This window comes from Semicossyphus pulcher, unplaced genomic scaffold (genome assembly GCF_022749685.1).
Source record: "Semicossyphus pulcher isolate SPU_LCO1_2020_fin unplaced genomic scaffold, fSemPul1.0.p SCAF_18, whole genome shotgun sequence".
In the NCBI taxonomy this organism is placed as follows: Eukaryota; Metazoa; Chordata; class Actinopteri; order Labriformes; family Labridae; genus Semicossyphus; species Semicossyphus pulcher.
The window spans coordinates 13,457,895-13,470,133 of NW_027211691.1; the positions used below are offsets into that span (position 1 = coordinate 13,457,895).

General features: G+C 39.6%; 1 protein-coding gene across 1 annotated transcript; it reads left to right on the plus strand.

Moving 5' to 3' along the window:
* Nucleotides 1-3,191: 3,191 nt before the first annotated feature.
* Nucleotides 3,192-12,238, plus strand: txndc5 (thioredoxin domain containing 5). Its single transcript, XM_069666991.1, has 10 exons — nucleotides 3,192-3,403; nucleotides 4,706-4,858; nucleotides 5,373-5,478; nucleotides 5,573-5,669; nucleotides 6,516-6,631; nucleotides 7,071-7,157; nucleotides 7,482-7,634; nucleotides 8,405-8,487; nucleotides 8,928-9,057; nucleotides 10,365-12,238. Exons 1-10 carry the CDS (start codon nucleotides 3,219-3,221, stop codon nucleotides 10,485-10,487), a joined length of 1,233 nt encoding a protein of 410 aa, XP_069523092.1. The 5' UTR covers nucleotides 3,192-3,218; the 3' UTR covers nucleotides 10,488-12,238.
* The last annotated feature ends 1 nt before the right edge of the window (nucleotide 12,239 follows it).

The following is a 12,239-nucleotide window of genomic DNA, read 5'->3' on the forward strand; positions in this document are numbered from 1 at the left end:
GTTTGGGAATTACACTGATCTGCTCTGCAGCTAAGGTGTATGAGAGGATATATACCACTCTAATATCTGGCAATTTGGCTTCGCTTAAAGTGCTAATCTCAAAGATCTCAGTCTCGTTCTCTTTGGCGGCACCTGTTGCTTTTACACTACATGTCACACTCACCCATTCACACACACATTCACACACTGATGGCAGAGGCTGCTACGTAAAGTGCCCAACTGTCAATCAGTTATCACATTGGCTATGCCACCGGGGGCAATTTGGGGTTCAGTGTCTTGGGACTCTTCGACATGTAGATTGTGAGGGAGATGGGGATCGAACCTCGGACCTTCCGATTGAAAGGACCTACTTTAGTGTCACTTCCAGAGGAAACTTATTTGTGAAATGAAAAAAATATCAGGTCTTTCTGCAAACTGTCAAACAAACCTTTCAAACCTGTATTTTGAATTGGAGGACTGAGCATTTTTGATGTAATGTCAGGTTGTCAGGAAAATCTCAATGCTGATGGATGGACATTTATAACACAGTATAGTGAAAACTTCTTGTTCATGTTAATTTCTTAAAATTAAAAAAAATAAAAATCTAATATGCATTTGAAATTTTTTTATGAGATTCGTGTCATTTGCTTCATTCATGTCACCTTGCACAAATTTTCCTCATCTGAAATCCTGAATGAATTCCTGTCTTTTGACTGACTTTGTCTGTACTGGACCGGGACCAAAAAAGAAGAAAACTTTGGTCCCATCTCACAGTTCAGAGGCATACAGGCCTCTGCAGACAGCTGACCCTTTGAGTGTGTCTGTTAAATTTTCTGTAGTTTGCCCTTTTCAAGTGAGTTCACAGCATTAATGTAAGACCTTCAAGTTCCATGAAGAGTATGTGTGTGTATATGTGCGTGTGAATCTGCATGTTTTAGTGACTATCAAGGCAACAGATGGACTTGCCTCAAAAGTACTGACACTCACACATGTGCACACACAAGACTATATAAATGCTTCAGTCCGTGTTATGACTCCAGACACCGACTGTGCATGGTAGGATCATTTTCACCTACTTTTAGCATATAGATATTCAAGAAGACTTGGTCCTATTAAAGAGCTGCGGCAGTCTGGAACTTTAAAATATATTATTTTATAGTGCTCCTCCAGTCGCCCCGTCCGTCAGTTTCCATGCTGTAACCTCTTCCTTTCCTCTTCCCACTCTTCCTGTTGTCGACTTGAAAGGAAAAAGAGGGATGATTTAAAAGAAATTCTGTACATATGAAGGCTGTCTCTTTTTGGTTTCATGAAATCATGACTTTATTAAAAGAGATGAGAAGAGAAGAAGGAAGGACTTGCCAAAGAGCTGTCAATTAATACTGCCAGCAGGTACTTGCAACTCTGAGAACAGACACACACACACACACACAGCACACTTCATCTTGGGAATAGACTTATGATTTACACACACTGTCGGCTATTACGCAAAGCCACAGCCCCCATGAGAGACACTATTTACCCAATGTAATAAACTGGATTAATTATATTTGTCCAAAATGTTCTCACTCACAAGCTAAATTTCCATCATTAAGGGGGCAACTCTGACTCATATCTGACCATCGCCGTAGAAAAACCAACAGTCCATCTGCGATCTGAACAGCAGTGATGTGACACCTGAGCTCATATATTTTTATAGTTATAGCAAAATGCTAACTTTGTGTTTTCGTAATCCTGAGTCTATATGTCTTTACGTTTATATTTTATCTTTTCTTAGTTTTTCTTAATACATATTTATATTAGGTATTTTAAGAGCTGCCAGTTTATTCTAAAAAGACAGCCTTAGGTAAGAAGGAAACTTGGACTCCCAGCCAAAGTTGTGCAGTGAAGTGGAACTCATTGGACCAATCATAATCAGCCAATATGGCTTTTCCTTATTCTAGCAAAGGTGAATAAACCCCATGTAAACGTCACTGAATTTACCTCTGAATTATTATATTTTGTGAAAGAGAGTCTTATTGCAAAATATATCCTATATATAATCACTATATCAGTATTTACTGATGGGGCACAAATTTAGTATTATAAGTAAAGAACTTGGGCTGATAAACTGCCCACAATGTTGCCCTTGGTCATGGTGCAAACTAGAAAATCAGGCAAGCACAAAGCATGATGGGCCATCATTACGATAATATTAAATCCAGTCAAGTCCATATTCTTTATATAGCAAAAACCACAAATCACCAATTTACAGACTCCTTCTATTGTTAGAACCTGAGAATAAAAACTCTGAAAAAAGTATATTCTTCTTATTGTTCAATTTTGGATGTTGGTACAGTCTTTGTTATTATATAGTTCACAGCATTCTAAATGTCTGACAACCTTTGACATCATTAAATAAACTGCACTATATTGGTTCCTCTTATACTTGGCAACAAATTGCAACTCCTGTAAAATTTCACAAGCGATTTTGTTTCTCCTTCATTACAGGTCAAACCCATGTACATAATCTCCATCTCCAGCATGCTCCATTATGGATGCTGAGGCTAATATGGTTTAGAGTTTTGGTGATCAACTTTCAAGTATCATTATCTTTTCTACTGAAATATCTTTGACCTCTTGAACTCTATTGCTACTCTAGGGTGTGGAACTGAATAAGATGCTGCAAGTTATCAAGACAACATAAAAAATAATATAATTATTCATAGGATCACAGGATTCATAGAATCTTTGTGATTATATAGATCACAGCATTCAAAATGTCTTAAATTTCCCTCTGGATCCATAAAGTATCTATCTATCTGTCTATCTGTCTGTCTGTCCGTCTATCTTTTACAGCTATCACGTAGCAATTAAACCATGTCCTATCTGTACGCATGGATGTACCATTGGAGACAAAATGCTCTGTATCTTCTTTCTTAAGATGTAGTATACCGGGTACGTGAGTCTTCAATCCTCCAGTAAAAACGCTTTTTACCTAATAGGCTTCCATACATTTACAAAGAGTGGCACTTGTTTAAACCTGTCAGGTTGGATAGAGTTGTAACGAGCTTGTGATTTACCGCAGATCTACAAAACATCCTGCTTTCATGGGCCGCTGTAGAACCAGCAACCACCATATGCCTGTATCCCATCAACAGCCTTTATCCCTCTAAGCTGAGGCGGCTAGGGGGGCGTGCATGTTGAGAGTCGGTCTTTTCACACCAGCAGGGACACTGTTCACCCACAGAGAGAGATTCACCATGGCCCCAGCACTGAATTGCACACCATTTCTGTTGTGTTTTATTTATTTTTCGTTACTTTTTACCAACGTGTTTTGCGATGCTGATGCAGAAGAAGATGAGCATGCCAAGCACTCGTATACAGTGGAGATGTTCAATGAGGCGGTGCCGACTGCGCCCCACTTTGTCATGTTTTATGCCCCATGGTAAGTTTTTCCAGACACTGTTGTGTAAATGGCTATGAAATAACCTTTGTCGTCTCCAATGTACATTGAAAGTAGCAGACAAATAGGTGTTATAATTGGTTAAGAAGTAACCGGCAAATTAGCAAACCAGCTAGCTAGCATGCTAAGTGGCTACCAGCCGCTTCCTTTTGGTCAGCCGGTGTGATTAGCTTAGCTGCTAACTAACATAGCTAAACAGTTAGCCAGCTGCACTTTAGCGGACACTTTTTGAAAGGGCCTCTGCGCTTATAACTTCAGCAGTTCACTTGCACTTGAAATGTAGTTGACAACTTTTTAAGTGAATGCTTAATTCATCTTAAACTATAAAACACACCTTGTCTCGACATGCGTGTTCGCTGTTAGTGCAGAAATAGTTTATCAAAGTTGTAGTTTTGGGGGCCGTGCTTACGTGGCACGCACTGATTAACTGATGTTACGTCAGCGGTTCAAAAAATGGGGTTCATGAACCCCCAGTGTTCCTTCAGGGAAATCAGCAATGTAGGAAAGTAGCTTTTCAATATAATCGTAACTCTGTTAATGTTGCTAGAATGACGAGAGCGAGAGAGATATAAACAGTGATTGTGTATAAGGAGGAAAGATTAAAAGTTCAATTCTTCTTTGTGATGTTAGGCCTGCAACTGCACATCAATTATCTACCTGGCCTTTTCTAGTACCAAACCATTGCCATATACCCAGATTTTTAGTGTTGTTATGGACTATGTTACTTTAGAGTTGCATGCACTGCCTTTCTGCACTCTACATCCTGTCTGTCATTATATACGATTTTTTCCCTTTTCATTGTCATTATTCACATTATTTGCATGAATTCTTTAAAAGCTGCATGCACAGCAGTGAGAGCTATTCTTATTTATTGTTAAAATATCACTTAAATCAAAGCTGTGGCTTTCACAAATTACTGCAAAACTGAACCTAAAAGTATAAGGCATGTTTTGTTGTTGTTCTTTTTGTTAAGTCAGTGGACAGTGGAGACATCAAATGTTAAAAGCTCTTGGCCAGCATTTGTATTATGGTATTTGTAAGGATACAATGCCTCAGATGGACCACTAAAAACGTATGAACCTTCTTATTATATATAGTCTGTCATCTATGAGCTGTAATGTATGAAGTTCCACCTTTGAAAATGTGAGCTTTTACCAAGGATTGTTATGATTTGGGAACATATGCATTCAAACCAGTTCAGCCCAAAACATATGAAATAAAATAAAGCTTTAAAAATAACTCGTGTCGTGCACTGACTGTAATTTGTGTCACTCTTTCATTCAGGTGCGGTCATTGCCAGAGGTTACAGCCAGCATGGAATGAACTAGCAGACAAATACAACAGTATGGACAACCCCCCAGCGTATGTGGTTAAAGTTGACTGCGTCCAGGACACCAAGTTCTGCTCCAGTGCCCACGGGGTTAGGGGCTACCCTACGTAAGTATTTGTCACACCAATTATTGAGTACATCAGTTCATATTAATGGGTTGGCATGCATCAGACCAGCCTAATAATTAAAAAATATCTAGGTCCACTAACTGAAACGAATCCCTTCTTAAAATAATGCATGAGCTGCAGCAAGTGGGGGGAAAATCTTACAATAAAGGAGTAACTAGTCCTTTTCATTACTGATTGACAGAGAAGGGACACATTGACCTGCATTAAGTTAAATACTCTACCAGTAAATCACATCCTCTTAACTTTAAGATGTTGCTAACTGCTTATTGTACCTGCCAACACAGCAGTCATTAGTCAATGATTTACAGAACATCCATAGTTATAGTTAATGGTGTCCCAGAGCTTGTAATGATGATTGAATAGATTAGTTAGTAAATAGTTTGAAAATGCTGTGTTTATTCATGGGCCTTTCACGTTTAATACACTTTGTAGTGACATTCAATCATGAGTCACACTTCATCCAAGTCTTAATTTTCTTTTGTTTTACATGCAGGCTGAAGTTGTTTAGGCCAGACCAGGAGGCAATTAAGTACCAGGGGCCAAGAGATCTCCAGTCTCTGGAGACGTGGATGCTAAAAACCCTCCAGGAGGAGCCTTCGGTAAGTCGTGTTTGTGCAGTTATACCTCAAGATTATGAACTTCCAGCTCAAAAACAGTGGTGTTCAAAGATGTGTGTTCTTGTGTGTCCTTCAGGAACCTGAGAGTGAACAGGAGCCTCCTAAAGCCCCAGAGCCCAAACAGGGCATGTATGACCTCACCGCTGTCAACTTTAAGGCCCACATAGCCAAAGGTAAAGGATCAAGTAGAACATGTGCTGTTCATATCGCTTAATGAAAATGCTAGTTCCTCTTACCATAGGCAAATAAATGGTTTACTTTGTCTCCCTTATTAATGCAGCTGCATCCTGCCTTCAACAGATAAACAGGTCCTGTTTTGTTTTTCAGTTTTAAAGCGTACTTTCAGTTTTCAGGCACACTGAGTTGTGTTTCTGGATCCCTCATTAGAGAATGGAAACACCTCATTGCTTTGATTGACTTAACTGACATTTCAACACGAGTACCTGAGCCACAATCCACAATGTCTGTCAGCTTGTTCCAACAGTAAAAACAGTCTTCTCCTGTCACCACACGTTTCTGGATTTTCAGACAACGACTGCAAAAATAAACAGCGCTTGGGATAATTGTTTCTGTTGAAGTAGTGGCTGTTAGGCTGCGCTAACGTTGAATGTTTTTGTTTGAAAGAAAAAGAAAAGATTTCTTGTGTAGAGTTAAAATCGTGAGGATGTGACGAAGGTTTTTTGAAAAAAGTGTTTATTCGTCCAACCTTTAAATCCTGGCAACATCACTGCAGTTGCGTCACTAGGTGTGCGTTTTTTTTATGGCACAACATGCTGAGTTTGAAGCGGAATCAACTATTTACATGACATCAAAAATCACAGCTGTATCACTTTAATATAGAATTATGCTCTTGTGTGTAATTATGTCCACGAAGAAACTTACATTGCAATACTTTCAACTTGGCTTTCTGCTTACTAATTGTGTGATTGTTTTTTTTTATATATATATATATAATGGTGCTTTAATTGTCTTGCTAGTTCCCTGCATTTTCTTTCTCTAAAATTGCTTCTCTCCTTCAGGGGCTCATTTTGTAAAGTTTTTCGCCCCGTGGTGTGGTCACTGCAAAGCCATGGCCCCAACCTGGGAGCAGCTGGCCACCACCTTTGAGCACTCCGATGGCGTTAAGATAGGAAAGGTGGGTTCCTTCAGACTGTGTACAGGTTTAGGATACAATTACTCATGAATAGTCAGATATTAAAAGAATAAAAGCACCACATACTCTGACAAGGGTAATACAAAGACAACTCGAAAGGTGTTTGTTTCCACCGTACTGGAGGCTCGCCTTTGTGGTTATTTTTGCCCATACTTCAATGCTGTGACAACACACTTTTGATGGCACACACTGTTACTGCAGTGTTGAAGCAGTGCCCCAATGTGTCTTATTGTTGCAAGTTACTTTACACTGCCTGGATGGTCATCCTGTTGCGTGTTCAACAGAACAGGATGCTGGTTATGACAGGCTAACTGTTTGCATACTGGGTTATGGAATAAGCCTCTTAAGCAAATTTGCATGGTCAGTGTTTGCGTTGACTTTCATTCATGTATTAATACACGTTCATTTATCAATGATGTAGGTGGACTGCACACAGCACTATGAGGCGTGCTCTGATAACGGCGTACGGGGATATCCCACACTGCTCTTCTTCTACAATGGACAGAAGGTATGGAAGTCGTTCTTGAACTGATAAGGACTCTCTATCCCAAATCATCTCTGCCTGCACAGCCATTACACTCACTCCTGCTGCCACTGATGCTGTTATGTTGCTTCTACTTAACTCCATCTAAGATTACTGTAACAACCAACATAAAATTTGAATATGTTTACATTTGAATTTAAAGAACAGAGTTTTACAATGGATTGACTTGATCAACTTTTTGCTTCAGCTAAAACAACTTTTTTTGTCTTATATGTAGATTCAAGAAAAAATGCATTCAGTGACATGACAATAAGGTATTAATTCGTGTGTGGGTGGGTCTTTTTGTAGACAGAACAGTACAAGGGAAAAAGAGATCTGGACTCTTTCAAAGACTTTGTGGACAACCAGCTAAAGGCTGCTCTCGCCGAGGAGCAGGAGGAGAAACCCACTGAGGAACAAAAAGCCAACGAGATCCCCACTGATGAGCCAGTCAAAGAGGAGGTAAACCTCACAGTAGAAATCTTCTATTTGTATCTATAGGATGATTATGAACATGAGCCTCCAGTTTGCTACAATGAGGTTGAAACATATTTGAATATCAGTTCTACAGTTGCACTAATGCGTTGAAAATGTGCTGCCAGGTTCTAGAGGGGCTTAAGAAGAAGCCATACCTGCAAAACTGGTCTGAAGGGAACACAGTTTAACAATACAACATATTAATTGCTGTTATTCAACAAAGATACAAAAGCATGACAGCCAATATTTTCTTTGGAAGATTAGGAAGACAATAACATCATCTAAGAGCGCAAACACTGATGTCCATGAGGGTGGACAGGATATGGTGGCCATCTTTACCGGGATATAAATAAAGATACCTTAACTAATCGACTACTAACCTATTTGCCTCTCTTTGCAGTTATAGTTAGATAGCTTCTTCCTGCTGATGGATGCCAACATTTTTGTGAGGCATAATAAAAACGACATTACAATGACAACTATGGATGCAGTCATATAATTGAACAAGATCAACTGCAATCCAAACCGCACCTTAGTGTGAACATTAAGGTGTTCTGCTTTGACTAAACCAAATTGTTTTTAATGAGATGATGTGGGCATGAAAGGGAGGCAAAGAGATGCCATTGCAACCCAACTCTTAGCTACCTGTACATTAAATACATTGTAAGGTTTCAAGTTAAATGACTCTGTCAGGTCGTCATAATGATCATCCCAATTCAGCACAGATTAATTCCGAGTTTCTCTCCTCACTACAGTCCAGCGTTTTGACCCTGACAGAGAACAGCTTTGATGAGGCCGTGGCCAAAGGCTTCACCTTCATTAAATTCTACGCTCCATGGTAAGATCAAATAAGTGACTTTAGTTCTCTCACATATTTAAAAGATATAGCAATTTGCCTGGAGATGTGAGTTGAATTCAATAACTAAAGTCACAGGTGTTTTATTATTCACACCTTTGACATCCTTTTCTTAGTACAGATCCAGCATGCAGCACTCATTCTATATGGCTATCATTGCACGACTTCGCTGACTTAGTTGTATCATTTCTAATAGAATAAGCAGCATATAATACTAGAAATGCACGAGTCAAATGGCTTTTGTACAGTTCTTTTAGCACCTGCAAAAGAGTTTAAAGTTAAACTTGGTATACTTTCAAATACAGAATATGAAAGTATACTGTATAATGTTTAATTGTGTTTGTCAAACACTGATGTTAGTCTTCCAGCAGTTTCCCCGTTTAAGTGATGTCATTTCTGTGTTTTTCTGCTGTCAACTGTAGGTGTGGCCACTGTAAGAACCTCGCTCCAACATGGGAGGACCTCTCAAAGAAGGAGTTTCCTGGCCTCACTGACGTCAAGATAGCCAAAGTGGACTGCACTGTTGAGCGCACACTCTGCAACAAGTATTCTGTAAGTACCAGATGCCAAACACAATTATACTCCTAGACATTATCTAAACCGTACACGTAGCACTTTGTAGCTCTTTGTCTTACACATACTTCTGTCAGCTTTTTTATTTTCTCAGGATTTAGTCTGTTGATCCAGATGTAATAAAGTAAAGATGGAGGTTTTACCACTGAGCCATAAAAACAATACGACTGCCACATATTTAAATTGGACGTTACTGACTGTAATCCTAAAGCAGATTTTTACACATGGGACAAAGGAATGTTGGCACCATCACGCACAGCTTTGATTGGATGTTGAGTCAGAACAATTCTATTGAGAGGAAAGCCCAGTTCATTATGTAATGTTCAAAGGTTTTTAAAATGTGTGTTCCACTCAGTCCTCTTCATCATCTTGAACATCCAATCACCACTAAGTCTGGCTTGCACATTAGAAATCAGTGGACAATGATTAAGCCAAATTGTCACTGTATACAGTGATCTGCTGTTAGAAGTGCTGCATCAGAGTTCAAGATCCACAATTCAGTTCTCTTTTTGTCCACTCTAGTGATGATTCACTCTGATAAAATGTGCCCTTTCTGTTTATTTTTATATCTAACATATGACTATATGAAACTTTACACCCCACTGTTACTGTGTATTTAACTCTTTAGAGAAGGTTACCTCTTTAAAGCCCTTTTCCCACTGGTTGAAAAACACCTGGCTTTTGTGCTTACTATCTGCATTCAGACTGTGGTAATTACCGCCCAGCTCCGATTGATGGGAATACAAAACCCGTGTTGACATGCTAATCTCCGCCCCTCTTTCCGGCGCGATGCTATGTTCTGTCGGTAACTTCTGCGACTTATCTCGGCTACAAATTTAATCTGTCTCCGTTGGAGCAGCGCTCGAACATCGTTCCAAATTTGTCAGCGCCGAGTTTGATATATGGACTGAATGAGTAATAGATGCAATAAAGACCTAACCACCGTAACATCTTCACTGTTTACTGCTTTACCCACTGCCAATAGGATAAGAGACAATCGGCATCTGAGATCGGGTCTAAAAAAGCCGTGCCAACACGCTAATTTCAGTGGGAAAGGGGTATAAGAGAGGAAAACGTTTCTGTGTGCGAGTCAGCAGCATATGTCAAAGTCCGGACTGATTTTCATGAAGGACTCTGAGACAAAAAGGGTTAAGTTTTCCAGAGTAAACTGAGGCGATCTTCTTATGTCTACTGTTATGTATTTGCACACTGCATGTGACATGTAGAATAAGGGTTTTTGAAAAATTCTATATTGGAATAAGCTCCTTTTGACCTTTCCCCTTCAGGTTCGAGGTTACCCAACCTTGTTAATGTTCAGGGCGGGGGAGCAGGGTGACGAGCATCACGGCGGGCGGGACCTCGAGAGTCTGCACGGCTTTGTGATGAGGCAGGCGAGAGACGAGCTGTAGGAAGGGTCAAATCAGCGCTCAACTCTCTTTACCACTCTGCTGGCCCACACTGTGTAACCGGCCAGTAGGACACCACTCTCTCTCCTACAGTAGCCAAACCTCCCTCTATTTCTCTCTCCACTCTGGTTCTTTTCACAAAGGAGCCAATGACTGACTGATGCGGAGTGTTTTGGATGTGAATGTATTTCTTATTGCAGATGCCAAACTAAGTAACTGGTTGGATCTGCAAGTGAAGCGATATGTCTGACAACCACTTTGTAAGCACTGCTCAATCAATCAGAACCAGAATTCCTCACACTGTTTATGAAAGGGTGGCACCAGAGAACAGCAGTCCCCATTTCTGCCTCTACGAAATGATTTGTTTCTGATGAACTTCTGTAGCTATTCGACTTTTTTCAAAATGCTAAATTTTATACATGGGATCTGTTGTTAAATCAAAAGCCATCGATGTTTTGGTACTGTCAATCAGAGGTTTGTAAAGATTGTCACCCAAATGTGAGTGTTAAGTTGAGGGTACTTTTATCCATACCAGTGACGGTCTGTCTGACTTAACTCTCAGGGAAACGCCCTCGCACACATTAAGAAGACTGTGATAGATAGTTGTTATCACAGGAGTCTGATAATGGCACATGGACATGACTTTTCTCTTTTATGATGAAGATTTTCAGCTTTTGGAATTAAAAAAACTAAAAATCTAAATTGTGCGTCTCGCCCATTTTCTGACTCCTGTGCTCTCCATCAACTATCCCTCTTCACTCCTCCTAGCAATCAGGGTATCAGGCCTGGACCATGTGCCCCATATCTCCATTACTGAACACAGTTACTACTGCTTCTTTTTTTTTTTATTGTTTACTGTATATTGAGAAGTAGGCTCAGCTCATTCAACACAGAAGTATGAAAGATATTTCTTTAAAATCTGTCTCTAAAAGATATCCTCAAATGTAGAACAAAAAGTGTGAATGTAAAGTAATTGTGCTACCCATATTCAGAGGAGTTTGGAACCAGTAAATAATGCACAGTAAGTTTAGGATCTAGTGCATGAGAAATTGAGCTTCTTCACAGCTCGTGATGCTGTCTATCTTTAGAGGGAAGAATAGGTTTCATTTGAACTTTTCCAGCTTTTCCAATGTGGTTGGACATTTGGAATTTGGGGTTAGATGGGCTAACTAAGCAACATTAACTTTCTGACTATGATCTATTCTTACATTAGTGACTGCACCAGCTCTATCTTTATATCATTTGCTTTTCCTGGGACCAAAACATATTTCTGATGCCATATAGAACACGCAAGCCTTTAAATTAATAGATGAGTGTAGTTCAACTCTGCTACATGGATAGTGTTTTCAGGTTTCGTCGTCTCACTAACCAGTTTATTGATCTGGGAAAAGTAGCATTATCAGCAACAAAATAAACCATAATTTGGCTTGTTTTTATTTCCTACTGAATACTGTATATCCACCAGTGAGATTCATTTTTCAAACTGAAATCTTTAGTCTGCTGTAATCTCATAACCATCAATCCACAAATCCAACAGTCAAAGGCCAAGATAACTAATAGTATCATCATCTTTCTTCTTTCCAGCGCATGTTTTTATAACCAACCTTGACTTCAGCCACCTGCAGGCCATCCCCATGACATTGTAAATGCCCTTTGATCCAGGTTATGTGAAGAGTATGTGCTGACTTATGCAGGGCACCATTTATTGTCTAACCCAGGTACAAAATTAGTCAGAGACACAGCACTTTTTTTGTC